At 38.1% G+C, this 16,584-nt stretch overlaps 1 protein-coding gene across 1 annotated transcript in view; it reads left to right on the forward strand.

The window, feature by feature from the left end:
- Positions 1 to 6,800: 6,800 nt before the first annotated feature.
- LOC103262303 (ETS-related transcription factor Elf-2-like) overlaps positions 6,801 to 16,584 on the forward strand; it is a 19,100-nt gene continuing 9,316 nt past the window's right edge. Inside the window, exons 1-2 of the mRNA XM_008059915.1 lie at positions 6,801 to 6,916; positions 8,463 to 8,700. Coding sequence (XP_008058106.1) covers positions 8,629 to 8,700 — 72 coding nt within the window. The 5' untranslated portion in view covers positions 6,801 to 6,916; positions 8,463 to 8,628. The remainder of the gene's footprint in view (positions 6,917 to 8,462; positions 8,701 to 16,584) is intronic.

Here is a 16,584-nt window from a genome sequence, read left to right on the forward strand (position 1 = left end):
AAAAAAAAAAAAAAAAAAAGAAACAAAGAAGGGAGGGAGGTGACAGAAAAGGAAAGGAAGACTGGCTGGCAGGCATAGGTGCTGGGTTTTGATATGGTTAATAGGTGGCAAGTGAATGATGTGCTGGAAGTTGTTATTTCCCTGATGTTTTGAGGCAGGCATATCATGAGGCTTGGAGGAAGAGAATTACAGGAAATATTGCGTCCTTAGGGGACGAGCATGCACTGGAACCGAGACATATAAGACAGCTAGGAATTGGCCAGTGGGACAAGCAGGGGAAGGGTGTAGAGAACTACAAACAACTTGGAATAACGTCAGGTTTAGGGAATAAAGAAAGATGAGACTGGACAAGTGAACATGGAGTAAGTTAGCACTTTCCATAACTGAATGTGTCAGAGTAAACATTTCATGCTGAAAACCAGGTCTAGACCCCTAGCTGATTACTACTAAGTCAGAATGCCTGCGGTTTCATCTTGCAGACAATGAGGAACTGGTGAAGAATTCTGAAAGGAGCTGACATTATTTTTCTCAACTGAGAAAGATATATATTCTTTTGTCGTTGGGTAGTGTTCTGTATATGTCTGTTAGAGCTACTTGGTTTATTGTGTTATTGAAGTCCAGTATTTCCTTATTTATCTTACGTCTTGTTGTTCTCTCTGATATTAAAAGGAGGGTATTGAAGTCCTCCAACTGTTATTGAAGAACCATCTACTTCTTTCAATTCTGCTTGTTTTTGTTTCAGATGTTTTGGTAGTCTGTCATTAGGCCTAAAAATTTTTATAGTTGTTATATCTTCCTGCTTTCCTGAACTTTCTATTAATTATAATGTTCTTTGCTTTCCTTAACCTTTTTTCATTTTAAGTCTATTTTGTCTGACACTGGTTTAGCCACCCTTTCTGCCATTTGGTTATTATTTGCGTGGAATATCTTTTTCCATCCTTTCACTTTCCATCCTCTCACGTGAATCTTTTATAGACAGTATGTAGTTGAATATTGTGTTTTTAATTCATTGTGCCAATCTCTGTCTTTTGATTGGGTAGTTTAATTCATTTACATTTAAAGTAATTGTGATACAGAGTGAGCTCTGTCATTTTGCTATTTATTTTTTATGTGCCTTATGATTTTTTTATTCCTCATTCCTTCTATTACTGTCTTGTTTTGCATGTAGTTGATTTTTTGAAGTGAAATTTTTAAATGTCTTTCTTGTTTCCTATTGTGTATATTCTGTATCTGTTTTCTTTGTGGCTGTCATGAGGATTTCAGTTAATAACCGAAAGTTATAACACTCTAATTTGAATTTATACCAACTTAGCGGAAATAACGTACAATAAAAACTCTACTCGTTTACAATTCTCCATCCCTTTCAGTTGTTGGTGTCACAGAGTTACATCTTTCTACATTGTGTGTACAATGACATAAACTAATGATTTTTAAAAATAAATTTGTTTCCTAAGTTATATATGTGCAGGTATAAACCAAAGTTACAATAATACTAACTTTTAGATTACAATTAAAAAAAAAAAGAAGTATTAGATCATGTAGAAAACAAAAAAGAGATACAAACTATTGGTATACTAATACTAGCTTTTATAATTGCTCATGTGTCCACCTTTATTGAAATCTTCATACAGCTTCAAGTTTCTGTCTAGCGCCCTTTCATTTCACCTTGCAGGACACCTTTAAATATTTCTTACAGGGCAGCTCTAGTGGTGGTAAACTTTCTCAGAATTTGTCTTTCTGAGAGAATGTCTTAAGTTATTCTTCACTTTTGAAGGATAGTTTTACTGGATATTGGAGTCTTTGTTAGCAGATTTCTTTTTCTCTCTCTCCTTTTCATTTGTTATTATTATTATTATTATTTTTAAAGACAGAATTTTGCTGTATTGTTCAGGCTAGGCTTAAACTCATAGGCTCAAGCAATCCTCTGGTTTCAGCCTCCCAGATAGGGACTACAGAAACCTGCCACTGCTGCCAGCTGCAGTTTTTTTCTTTTAGCACTTTGAATATATCGGCTCACTGCCTTCTGGTCTCCAGTGTTTCTGATGAGACATTTGCTGTTAATCGCATTGAGTGGCACTTGTATGTGACAAATCATTTCTCTCTTGTTGCTTTCAAGAATCTCTTTGTGTTTGGCTTTTGAAAGCTTGATTATAACGTGTTTTGATGTGGGTCTCTTTGAGATCATCTTGTGGTTCGTTGAGCTTCTTGGATATTTTCATTCATGTCTTTCATCAAATTGGGAAGTTTTCAGCTATTTCTTCAAATATTCTGTCTCTTTTCTTCTCTTCTTCCATTGGGAATCCCAACAATTCATATGCTGGTTTGCTTGATGGTGTCCCACAAATCTTCTAGGCTTTGTTTAGTTTTCTTCAGTCTTTTTTGTTTCTTTTCCTTAGACTCAGTAACTCTTATTTTCCTGTTTTTCAAGTTTACTGACTGTTTCTTTACTTGCTCGAGTCTGCCTTTGAATCTCTCTAGTGAACTTTTCTTATGAGTCATTGTACTTTTCAGCTCCTGAATTTCCTTTTGGTTTCTTTTAGGATTTTCTGTTTTTATTTCCATTTTGTTCATCTAGCGTTTTCTTGACTTTCTCCACAACTTCCTTTGAGCATCTTTAAGGCAGTTGTTTTAGGGTCTTTATGTGATAGATTAACCAACAGTCAGGTCTTTTTCAGGGAGAGTTCTATTTATATATATATTTTTTTCCTTTGAGTGGGCCATACTTTTCTGCTTTTTCATATGCCTTGTGAGTTTTTGTTGAAATCTGGACATTTGAATCTAATAATGTGGTAATCCTGGAAATCAGATTCTACTCCTTCCCCAGGGTTTGCTGTTTTTTTAATTATCATTTTTGTTTATTGTCTTTAGGTTTTTTCATTTTTCATTTTTGTAGACTGACTCTGTATCAAGGATCAGCCTGGAATGTATACTTAAGGTCTTCTCTGAGCCTGAGCCTTTCCTTGGGCATGTGTGATCACTTTCTACTTTTTTCTATATATGCAGTTTTTTCTTTCTGTTTGTTGTTGTTGTTGTTTTTAGATTAGAAAATATAGTTTATTTATTAAGTAAATTAGAGAGAGAAAGAGGAGATTCACCTCCTCAAGGGAGGGGAGGGGGCCGAGGCTTAAGAAAACATGGCCTGTTGTTTTTTGAGTCAGGGTATCATTCTGTCTGGTAGGTTGGAGTACAGTGGTACGATTGTGGCTCACCGTAGCCTCGATCTCCTGAGCTGAGGCAAGCCTTCTACCTCAGCCTCCTGAGTAGCTGGGACTATAGGCATGCACCACCATGCCCAGTAATTTTTAAAATTTTTGTAGAGGTGGGATTTTGCTATGTTGCCTAGGCTGGTCTCCAATTCCTGGGCTCAGGTATTCCTCCTACCTTGACCTCCCAAAGTGCTTGGATTACAGGCATGAGCTGCTGTGCCCAGACTTTTTTTTTTTTTCCTAGTTTTTGATGTCTGGCTCCCAACAGGGGAAGAAAGGAGAGGGAAGGGTGCTGGCACTTTAAGTTCCCTAGAAGTGACTTGGGGGGGACAGTGAGGAGCTTGCAACAATGATGGGAAGCACCCTAACAATGGCTACCCATCACTTAGCGCTTCTGTGATCCAAAGCAATAATCAGTGATCAGATCTTCATTATTTGGAAAACGGTCCTTTTTGCTTACTTGGCTCTCATGAGCTGCATGCAGACTGCACCAGGAACACATGCACAGCTGCCTCCTGTAGGTTGAGTGGGATGGGTAGCTGATACTGTGCTGAGAGCTGGAATGTCTGAAATTAACCACAGTTTACCGCCCAAACTTCCCTTGAATGCTGCAAACCTTCAGTGTCCTCCAGAGGTTGAGAACAGTTACATCAGGCAGATTCTGCCAGTGCAGTTGTTGCCTAGCTGGGGAGACAGATTTCTGGTGCATCCTACTTCACCATCTTGCGAGGAAACACCAGCCTGGATTCATTGCTGACTCCTCTCTTTCTCTCATACCAATCCAGTCTACATCCAATTTGCTAGCAAATCATGTCCTTTTACCTGCAAAACATATCTAAAGGTTGACCACTTTTCACTGCCTCCTGAACTACCATTCTGGTTCTAGCCAGTATCACTTCTCACCTGATTATTACGGTAGCCTGCTAACTGATCTCTCTGTTTCTGCTCGTTTCCTTGTCTGTTCTCAACCCAGCATCTGAGTCATCCTTATCATAATCAGGTCAACTCTCTGTGAAGTAAAACTTCTCCCTGAAGTAAAAGTCAGTCCTTACAGAGGGCCTCCCCTTTCTGTGCTCTTCTTCATAATTTATTCTTCCTCCTGCTCACTTCACCTCGGCCACATCAGCCTCCGTGCTAATCCTTGAACTAGTCAGGCATACTTACTCTCGGGAGTCTTGAATTTTCTGTTTCTTTTGACTAGAAGGCCCCAGGCATTGCCATAGCTCACTCTTATTTTGGGGTCTCAGTGCTAACATGCCACTTTTGAGTGAGTCCTTCTCTGTCTATTCAACTTGAAATTGCCTCTTCTCCCTGCCAAATACTGCCTGTCTCTTTGGTTCATCTCTCCCCTTAGCCTTTATCACCGTCTGCATATATGCTGTACTAGTTTGCTTATTTTTTCTCTCTCCCTGTTGGAATATGAGAGTCATAAAAACAGGAACTTTCCCTTTATTTACTGCTGTACCTCTGGCATTATTGTGCTAACATATCATAATGCTCATTTGATATTTATTGTGTTACTTATCCTGGAATAGCTGCTTACTGTTTATTTATATCACATCTAACTTCACGAAGAAGTGGGGGCAGGAAAGTGCCTGGTAGACCAACTAGAGCCCATGGGACTGGCTTAGACAGAAAGAGAGATTTGAGTGAAGTCATAGGAGCAGATGTCATCCCCTACAGATAGTTTAAAGAGTCAGAAAAGGGCTAGGGATAGGACCCTGGAAACACCCTTACGCAAGGGCTGACCAGAGAGCAGCAGTGCCTTTGGACATGGCCAAGTGGGAACTCTGCTCGTGGGCCTAAGCTTTAGAAGTCCTCATCTGGTTTTTTTTTGCCGTTGCCTTGGTAAGCTATGGTGTGCGCTTTGCGCTGTGGCCGGGCCAAGTTTTCTTGAGCTTTGGCCTCCTCCCCTACCTTGGGGAGGTGGATCATCTCTGTCTGTCTCTCTCCAATTTGCTTTCCAAATAAATCTATTCTCTAATCTAAAAAAAAAAGAAGTCCTCATCTGGCCTTCCTCCAGCTACACTCTCCCTATCCAGTGAAGATGTTGGGGCCAAGGTGACTAGTCTACCCGGACTCTTTCTCGATCAGTCTCTGAGTACTTGGATCCTAGAGTTTCCTGCCCTTGTGTCCCTTCATAAGGTCCTTTCCTTATTCTCTCCTCTTTTGACTGTACCACGTGGGTCCAAGGGATGGCCCAGGAGCAACCGTGGGCAGGCTTGCGACCAGAGCTTGGACTTATGGCAGGGATGTCCACGTGCATGCATATAAGACCCCTTGTAGGATGGAGTGGAGCTCCAGGTGAGAAGAGAAAGGTAGCAGGCTGCTGGCCAGGGGAGAGGGTCCAGCTTCCCTGTTAGCTTGACGTATAAATTTAAAATGTTGGGGCATATAATACATAGGCTTCTATACATAGGCTTCTTGCCCCAAGCCTCTTGACAATTAGGATTGAGCCTGCAAGAGGGAATTGAAAAGAAGTAGCTAGGGAAGGAGAAGGCACATTCAAGGTAGAGTTTCAAGAAGGCAGTGATTAACAGTGCCTGGTGCTTTGGAGGCGCCTGGGAAGACAGAAATGTATCCATTGAATTCGACAAGCAGAATTTAGTAACAATTTCCTTTGAATAGGGGTGGATGGCGACTGTGTCAGAGGAGTAATACTTGAGAAATTAGGAAGTGTAGACAGAATAGAACATTTCTTTTCTAGAATTGCATCTGAGAAAGGAGCTAGAGCAGTAGCTGGAGAGGTATGCAAGATTGTGGAAGAGGACTTTTCCATTTTTAAGATGAGCGAGAGAGTAAAAGAATGTTAAGAAAAATAGGGAATAACTGATGGTGAAAGGCTTAAGGTCCAGTGCATAAGTCAGTACACTGGCCTTTGAAAAAAGGAGGGCAGTGACCATTTGTATACCTGACCCTGAATTGTACCCCACATCTTTAAAATAAATAAATAAAAAGAAAGAAAGAAGGAGGGATACTTGAGGAGCTTTGAAGTTAGAAGTTGGGCTTGGAATGCTTGAATGTGTGTTGAGGTGAATTCTGGGGGCTGAGGTAGCAGGAAGGTGTCTAGTAGGCAATCATATATCCTTAACCTTGTTTGGTAGTAGTTTTTTCGTCTAGTCTTTTTTTTCAAACTTTATTTTATACTCCTGGGGAGCAGGGGTTGTACCTGCAGCCACTTATTAAAAACCTATTGGTTGTTTGAAATGTAGTCTATAATAGTCTGTGTATATTGAATCTGTCCTTAGTCAATAATTGTTACTTAGTGGTGACTTAAAATTTTAAGTTTGGTAAAAACTTCCAATTCCTTAATAACCTGGAAATAATTTATTTATTATGTTCATTATGAGACTATGTGTCAACAAGTTTTGGAGATGATTTGTTTTATTTATTTATTTTTTAAGATTTATCTGAAGATGTTTAATATGTATTAAAATTTCCACCCATTAAGAAAACAGAGCACTTAGACACATATGTTCCATTATAAATAGAACCCAAAGTATATAAAACTAAGACGATGATTTGTTTTAATAAGTATTTAAAATCTGAGTCATACCTATTCTGGGCAAAATGCTTTTTGATAGAATTATATTAATACTGTCTTTTTTTCCCTTCCTGTTAGTAGTTCCGAGGAACTGCTGGTTCAGATTTTAGCTCTTGCCAGTTTGTGAAAATAGAGAAGGATGCTTAGACTACTTAATGTTCACATTGTGAGTAAAGTTTATTTCTGCTGTTATTATATGTTTATATATATGTTTATGTTTAGAAAGGAGAATTTGGAAGTAGTCATTAACTTTATATTACTTTACATGTATAGTGTGATGGGACTGGATTCTTCTTAAGATACGGATATTTTCTATTCTATTTTATGTTTGTAAGATCACAAAGATAAGTCTTTGGTAGTGAAATGAAACTTATGCTTTATTTCAGGTATTTCATTTTATTATAGACGCTTATGGAAATTCTTTATTATTTTATTTTTATGTCTGTATGATGCCAGTAGTCAAACTTAATATGAGGATTTAATATTAATGGAATGATTTATGAGAAGTATGTATTCTTTTCTCTTAAAATATGCTTAATTTTTCTGCATTCTTTAATTCTGACATGAAAAATATTCTGTTAGAAATAAACTTTTGTATGAACATTTTAATATAAAATCAAATAAAAAGTAGCTTTTTAGGAATATTAATGCATACATCCAGATGATACACATATTGACATTAATTTCCACAAGGGGAAAAAAAGTGTAAGAGGTTAGGTTAAGAGTTTACTTGAAACTATTTGTTATATTGCGTTTTGAGCTAATAGCAAAATAATTATTGAGGAAAGTGATAAAATGATATCAAAGACATTCCAAGTGGTTTCACTACTTTACTTTAAAATTACTTTTTTGAAAGTATAAGCAACTCGGCTGGGCGTGGTGGCTCCAGCCTGTAATCCCAGCACTTTGGGAGGCTGAGGTGAAGGGATTGCCTGAGCCCATGGGTTTGAGAACAGCCTGGGCAACTTGGTGAGACATTATCTCTACAATAAAAATAAAAACATTAGCCAGGTGTGGTAGTGTGTGCCTGTAGTTCCGGCTACTTGGAAGGCTGAGACAGAAGGATCACCTGAGCCCAGTGGGTTGACGCCGGGGTGACCATGAGCAAGCTACTGCAACCCAGCCTGAGTGACAGAGTAAGACTCTGACTCAAAAAAAAAAAAAAGTATAAGCAACTCAAATTAATCTCTCTTATATTTCTTGCAGAGTATGAAAAGTGTGAATAAAAAACATGAGATTATTGCCATAAGCAAACAATAGTTCTGATTATATGATTCAGACAAACCAAATGAGCTAACGAAGAATGAAATATTTACAAATCAATAAATCTTTTAATTTGTTAAATAGGCAAATAGTTTAAGATGTTGACTCAGTCTATACATTTTGTGTTCAATGTATAGAATATTTTTAACATTTCAGGAATAAAACTACATCTTCTTAAAGGGAGGAAATTAACATTTTATCTCCTAGAATGTAAATATCATAATATCACTGGTATACAATAGCTAGGTAAGACCTTGCTCAGTGTGTTCATGAACTTGAATATTAACTCTTAAGTAGAATGTTCATTACTGCTCTGTGGGGATTGTAGAAGCTTATCTTCTTTTTCTTAGTTAAAGCAATGTTAAAAACTAGATTGCAAAATAAGTTATGCTTTATTTACATTCTTCCTATACATTCGTAATAACTTTTCATATTCTTTCTCTTTTTAGGCTCTCTGGTTAATCATCCTTAGAAGACTGGATTTCTGGATATCTACACCACTCCATCTCTATTGACTTCTAAAACATGATAATGCAAACTTATAACCCTGGCAATCATCCGTGAACCTTAATTACATTGACTAATAGTGTTTGAAGCTTCCTCAGGGAATAAACAATGACATCAGCAGTGGTTGACAGTGGAGGTTCTGTTTTGGAGCTTTCCAGCAATGGAGTAGAAAATCACGAGGTTAGGCATTCAATGTCTTACATTTCTGTTTTGCTGATAGAAATCAGTGCATGAATTACTTTTGAAATTAATGGGAAGCAGATATTTGAGAGTAGGAGTAGAAATGTATAGCACATGAAATTGTACAAGTACATGTCATGTATCTTCATATTATTTAGATAAATAAAAGGTTAAGGAAGGTACTTCAGGGCTCACCTGAATTGATGGAGCATGCATATATTAGAATGAACCTGGAAGGAGGAAAGAAATAGAAAGAAGGAATCCTGTATTATTAGTTCAGAGATAAATCTAAATCCCTGATAAAATCCATTAGATTATGGTTTAAGTATACATTACACCTCAGTACCCAAATTAGAGTCGTCTTAAATTATTAGACTTTTATATCTGCTTTACTTGTCGTCTTTGTTTCTTGGTTATTCTATTATATCTAAATCAGTGTGGAGATCCATCATATTTTAATCTCATATATACCCTTATAAATTTAGATAATTAGTAAGTCAGAAAATAAATTCGGGTTTCCAAATTTTATATGTTGAATTTTGAAGCATTAGCATATTTGGTTATTTTCTTTTTACCAATAACATTGAAGAATAAGATGGGACTAGAAAATAACAGTGCCAGAAATACATGGACGTTTCTAGGTCCTGGCTTTTATTCCCACCGTTCAGTAAAGAGTGGGTATTGGAAGCGATTTAAATAATAATATGATGGTGCTGTCATAATAATGGACAATATTTGGTTAGAGATGAGGTAGGACAATGGAGAGTTTTCTGCATTTAAAAACTGTTCTTCTATTTTCTGTGAAAGATGCTGCTATTACCAATGCTTTGTACCAGTCTAATGGTATAATGCCATGCTTGAGCAACAAGTTAGGACATGAGTCTGTGTGTCCTGGAGTCTGGATTCTTTTCCTTGCTTGCTTGGTGTCTGTTCAGTCTTCTAAGATCCAGATCGACCGTGGGCAGATTCAGTGGGAATAGGATAAAGCGAAGGTACTGCTTTTCTTTTGTCAGCAGACTCAGTAATTCCGAAATGTTTCTTTTGTATCTGAATTCCCAAACTGGTTCAAAGTCCATTAAGAGAAGCCGCAGCTGAAGAACGTGCTTTGTTCCTATAGTCAATGTCTGTTTCTTCTTTCAAGTTTCACCCTCTCTGTGATCACCTCCAGGTATGATTCAGTAGCGCCTTCAGGGACTTGGGGAACTGCTGCCCCTCACGTGAGTTCCTGAAGGCTGCTTCTTCCTCATAGCTTTCTCTGCCTTATTGTTTTGTCCTGTTGGCATTTAACCCTATGAGGGAAGCCACCAAGGACACAGGGGGTATATATTTACCTTGTGCTGATGAACAGATGTCATTAATACTGGGGAAAAGAGGAGAGTCGTTTGTTTCTGGAAGACTCCTTATATATTTTTTCCTTTACATGGAACTCCAGGTGTTCTTGGCCAGGAGAACTTGTTATCATGGAAGAAAGAATGTCATAAACGAAATGATTCTACCAAGTTGTTATTGACTGGTGATTTATGTGGTCATCTCATAGGGTGGTCACATTTTATGGAGGCAGTCGGAAGGAAGCTATACCCTTAAGGGGAGTTCTAGGTAGGGTGGCACCAGAACGGGGAAGACTGTTCTTGGGGGACTCTTTGTTCTGATGATCCTATGTAGCTGTCTCTTCTTTTCATTCATGTATTCCTTGGACAAGTATTGACCACATACTGTCTATCAAGTACTTTTCTGGGCACTGGAGGCAAACTATTTCAGGAGAGCTATGAAAACGAAATCAGGGCTAGAGATGATAGAGAAGGTGGAAGGGGGTATTTTCATTCGGGAAGTCAGGGCAGGCTTCTCTGAGGAGATGACATTTTAGTTTTGAGCTCAATAAAGGGAGGGAGGGTTTAGAAGTGCCTGGGGGAAGAGAATTCTAGGAAGAGAGAAAAGCCACTAATACTGGAAGTATATTCTGGTTCCACAAAGGGAGGTTTGGTGGTATTTGAAAGAAAGATTTTTGTCATATGAACAACTGTGGGCATGTTTCCTGTATATATAATATCTATCCTCTCAAATGAAGGATGGGGCAAAAAATGAGGGAATTCCCTGAGAACTCATTAGACCTACTAATAGTGCTTGATAATTTGATTGGGTACAGAATTAACATAAAAATAATCAGTTTTCCTTTGTAAAGACCATCATTAGTTTGAAGAGATCTTGAAAAACAGGATCCCTTTCAGACAATTAGCAAAAACAATGAAATGTTGAGCAATAAATGTAAAAGATATATAGGGCCTGTTTGGAAAACTTAATGACACTAAAGTGCATTGAAGAAGACTTTGACTGAAAAGGGATATACTTTGTACTGGGATAGGAGAGATGGAAGGGTCAATATTGTGGAGAAGGTCCGTTTACTCTAGTTAATCTATATTATTAATTTCATCTCTATCAGATGTTCTGGTAAGTTTGGGGGAGATGGATTATGTGGATGATTATTAATGGATAATAGAGACAAGTAAATATTCAGGAATAGCCACAGCAATTTTTGACAATGGAATGTGTTATAGGTGGGTTTCTTAGAAATGGGAACTTGATACAGGAAAAAATAAAAATGTGTTTGAATACATTTTTATGGCTGAGCTCAGTGGCTCAGCCTGTAATCCCAGAGCTTTGGGAGGCCGAGGTGAGTGGATTGCCTGAACCCGCGGGTTCGAGACCCGCCTGGGCAACTTAGCGAGACCTCATTTCTACAATAAATCAAAAAAATTAGCTGGGTGTGGTAGTGTGCACCTGTAGTTCCAGCTACTTGGAAGGCTGAGGCAGAGGGATCGCCGGAGCCCAGCAGGTCGAGGCTGCGGTGGCTGGGAGCGGCCACTGCACTCCAGTCTGGGCAACAGAGTGAGACTCCACCTCAAAAAAATAAAATAAAATAAATAAATACATTTTTATAAACGCAGTGAATATAAGTTCTAGAGGGTCTTTGCTTCCAGACAAACAATATGGGGAGTTCTTCCGCTTCAGGTTGTGATGGAATAACTGAGGCCAGACTTATTCTCCCACCATAAATAACTAGGAACATGGACAGACCACGTAAAGGCACAGTTTGGAAACACTGGGTAACAGGCCGTGGAGGACTGTGCTTCCTGAGTGAACAGAAAGTCAGTTCTGTGGTTGTGCTGGCTTATTGCGTGGAGCCACTTTCTGGGTCACAGTGTAGGGAAGAGGAACCCAAGCAGGGCACTAAATGGAAGACTCAGCACTGGGAATTTGGAGAAGCTAAAGCAACTAATTTGAGGGGCCGAGTATCCACGAGGAAGAAACTGCTCAAAGAACACCAGAACTCTGCCTTGGGGTCCCCAGAGTCCTTGGCTAAATACTCAGCCATCCAGGTGAAGCTGCATGAAGCTGGACAAATAATGACTGGGAAGGTGTAAATTCAGTAAATGACTGAAAAATTGACAGAGCTCACTCAGGGCTGAGAGATATTAGAATTCTAGCCAACTGAATGAAGGATCCTTGTTGAATGTCCATGGCATTAAGACTCCAGAAGGGTCATGCCTTATATAATGAGCTTAAACTAGACTTAGAATAAAAGGGTAGTCTGAACTGGCCCTAAAAAGTTTTGAAAATAGACCTCGAAAATGGATCTATAAATAACTATATGCCGTAACAAACACTCTTTTTTTTTTTTTTTTGAGTTGGAATCTCACTCTGTTGCCCAGACTGGAGTGCAGTGGCCGCTCCCGGCCACCGCAGCCTCGACCTGCTGGGCTCCGGCGATCTTTCCGCCTCAGCCTTCCAAGTAACCGGAATTACAGGCATGCGCTACCACGCCCGGCTGATTTTTTGATCTATTATAGAGATGAGGTCTCACTGCCCAGGCGGGTCTCGAACCCGCGGGCTCAGGCAATCCACTCACCTCAGCCTCCAAAGGCGCGGGATTACAGGCTGAGCCACCGAGCCTGGCTTTTTTTTTTTTTTTTGAGTTGGAGTCTCACTCTGTTCCCCAGGCTGGAGTACAGTGGCACACTCATGGCCACCCCAGTGTTGACTTACTGGGCTCTGGTGATCCTTCTGCCTCAGCCTTCCAAGCAGCTGGAACTACAGGCATGTGCTACCACGCCTGGCTAATTATTTTATTTTATTGTATTTTATTGTATTTTATTTTAGAGACGAGGTCTCACCAAGTTGCCCGGGCTGGTCTCCAACATGAGGGCTCAGGCAGTCCACTTGCCTTGGCCTCTCAAAGTGCCGGGATTATAGGCTGAGCCATTGAGCTCAGCCACAAACATTCTTAAGACAACAAAAGATAGCACTCAAGAATGTAAAATTTACAGAAAAACCAAAAAAAAACTTCTAGAGCTGAAATATACACTATCTAACAAGAAAATTTCACTGAATGGGAGCAAAAATAGATTAGGTGCTACAGAAGGAAAGATCCATGAATTTTGAAGATAACAATCAAAACCATATTATAAATCACAGAGAGACAAACAAGAACAAAGTACTCAGTTACCTGTGGGACATACCAAGTTGCCTTAACATACATGTAATATGAGTCCTGGAATGAGAGGAGGGGAGAGGAGCAGAAACAGAGATATGAGAAGAAATAATGACCATACATATTCTGAATTCAATGAAAAGAATAAATCCAAGATCCAAGAATTTTAAATCCCAAGCAGGATAAAGCATAGAACATATATTCACTGAGGTACATCATAATAAAATTGCCAAAAACCAGTTTCAGAGAGAAAAATCGTAAAAGTAGCTAGAGAAAAGGATTAATTACATACAGAAGAACAAAGATAATCATATCTGAAACTATGCAAGTCAAATAGTAGTGATAGCTTTAAAATGCTGAAAGAATAAAATTGTCAACCACACATGCATATCCAGTGAAAATATCCTTCAAAATGAAGCTTTTTTCAAACAAAAATGGAGCGAATTATCACTAACATACTTTTCCTATAGGAAATGTTAAAAATAAATTTTTTAGGTGGAAAGTAAATTACACCAGATGGAAACTTGGATCTACACAAAGGAATGAAAAGCACTAGAGAAATGGTTAATGTATGGTAAATATAAAATACTTGAAAAATTAACCAAGAATATTTTATGTTGTTATGGTAAGAACATTTAATCTGAGATCTACCCTCTCAACAGATTTCTAAGTGTATAAAATTATTTTTAAAAATTTTAAAAAGGATATTTGAGCCAGGCGTGGTGACTCATGCCTATAATCCCAGAGCTTTGGGAGGCCAAGAAAGGAGGATTGCTTGAAGCCAAGAGTTCCAGATCAGCCTGGGCAACACAGGCTGAACACACACACACACAAAAGCTAGAAGTGGCCTATCGTCCTAAGTACTTGGGAGGCTGAGGCAGGAGTATTACTTAAGCCCAGGAGTTCGAGGTTATAGTGAGCTGTGATTGTGGCATGCACTTCAGCTTGAATGACAAAATGAGACCCTGTCTCCTTTGAAAAAAAAGAAAAGCAATTGTTTAAAACAAAAATGATAAAGTATATTGTAGAATTTATGAGAAAGCAAAGCAAATGTTTGACAGTGGAACAAAAGATAGAAGGAGGGAATTGGAAGAGTACTGTTACAAGCTTTAATTGTTTAAAACAAAAATAATAACAATATATTGTGGAATTTATGAGAAAGCAAATGTTTGACATTGAAACAAAGCATAGGAGGAGGGAATTGGAAGAGTGCCGTTTTAAGCTTTTTATAGTATACATAATGTAACATTTGTAGGTAGACTGTGATGAGTTAAGAAGCAGATTTAAAATCTAGAGCAACTACTGAACAAAACAAATAAATATAGCTAATACGACAGTACTTGAGAGAGAATGGTGCTAAAAATACTCAAGAGGAGACAAAGAGAATAAAAGAACAAGGAATAAATGAAAAAAAAAAAAAAAAAAAAAAAAACAAGACCAAAGAACAAGATGGTAGGTTTAAACCCAGTTTAACTGTTATTAAATGTAAATACTGTAAATATTTTAACTAAAATGTAGATATTGTCAGCTTGGATTTTATAAAACCAATTCTATTTAGGTTTCATATAAGAAATTCATTTTAAGTATGATAATGCAGTTTAAAAGAAAAACTGTGAAAATAGATGTATCTCTGAACATTAAAAAACTGGAGGGGTTTTAGGATAAGACTATTACCAGGGATGATGAAAGACATTCATGAATAATAAAGGACCATTTTGTCAAGAAGGTATAACAGCCCGACATATGTATGCACTCAATATCACAGCTTCAGAATACATAACAGATAAACTGACAGCTGAAAGACGAAATAGGTAAATCAGCCCACATATTAGTAGGAGATTGTAGTATTCCTCTCTCAGTAGCTGATAGAACGAGTGGAAAATCAGTCAGTTAAGACACAGAAGACTTGCACAACATTATCAGCCAACTTTACGCAATGGACACTTAGGGAACACTCTGCCCAATAGCACCAAAATATACATTCATTTCATGTTTACACGAATAGTCAAACAAGGTAGCTCATCTGCTGGGCTATTAAAAAACAATCTCAATTGTTATAAAAGTATTGAAATCATACAGACAAAGTTGTCCGAGCAAATGTTTGGATATTAAGCAGCTCATTTCTATATAATTCATGGGTTAAAGAGTAAATCACAGAAGACATAGCTATGGATGGCTGTGGTGGTGTCACTCAAGATTTCCACCAAGAACTTCTGAGTCACTGACAGGAAAATGCTAGAAGAACCAATTGAAATCAATGTGGTCTGGACAAGGCAAAGGAGGCCAAGATAATGAGACCTGAGGGCACCGAAGTGGGAATGACACTTATAGAAAAGAGCCAAGACCCTGAAGCCTATTTAGTGCTCATGACTGGCCGTGTAAGGCCTGCTGTAACGTGAACTGGGCCAGAAGATCAGAGTGCAACATGTAATAGTGTCCAAAGCATGCTCAATTGGAAGAAAGACAGGATATGGTGGTGGTTTAATACCAACATTGATTATAGAAATAAATGTAAAAACTAAGTTATACAAACTTTTGAAAGAACACACAGGAAAAAATTTTCTCAACCTTGAAATAGATAATGATTTCTTAGATTAAACACACAAAAATGTGAGTTTTAAAGGAAAAAAAGTTGATTCGAACTTTTATTTAAATTAAAAACTTCTACACTTTAAAAAATTTCATTAAGAAAATAAAAATGAAGACCAAAAATTGGAAGAAAATATTTATAGTACATATGCTGACATACTTATATTCAGAATATATATGATAACAAGTTAGGGATAACCCATTGTAATGGTTTGGAAAAGGGAAAAGACTTCAACATATAATTTATGAATGACCAATAGATATATTAAAAAATGCTCAATATTATTAGCCATCAGGGAAATGCAAATTAAAACCCACAAGGAGATCCTACTGCTTGTACAGAATGATGAAAATACAGAGAGCAGAACCACCTGTTGGAAAGGGCACTGAGCAGCTGGGCCTCCTCTCCATCGCTAATAAGAATCTAAAGTAGTATAACCACTTTATAATAATTTGGAAAATAATTTGAGTTCTTTCACAATTTAATATACAGTTACTGATGATCTGGTCATTTGACTGCTAGGTAAATAAGGAACGAAAGGGAAGAGACAGGCAGGTTCATTCATAGGCACATTATAGCCATATGAAGACAGGTGTATGGATAAACAGTTGGTATATCTACAATGAAATAGAAAGAAATTATTGATGCATGCAACAAGATGTATAATATCAACAGTAAAGAAGTTGGACATGAAAGAGCACAAACTGTTGATTTCCAAATGACATTTTAGAAAAGGCAGATCTGCAGGGCTAGGAATCTCTAGGGACTGATCCGTGGTCGCCCAGACCTGTGGGGGGGGGGGGGGGGG

Source organism: Carlito syrichta, unplaced genomic scaffold (assembly GCF_000164805.1).
Source record: "Carlito syrichta isolate Samal-C Ts95f unplaced genomic scaffold, Tarsius_syrichta-2.0.1 Scaffold304441, whole genome shotgun sequence".
Classification (NCBI taxonomy): Eukaryota; Metazoa; Chordata; class Mammalia; order Primates; family Tarsiidae; genus Carlito; species Carlito syrichta.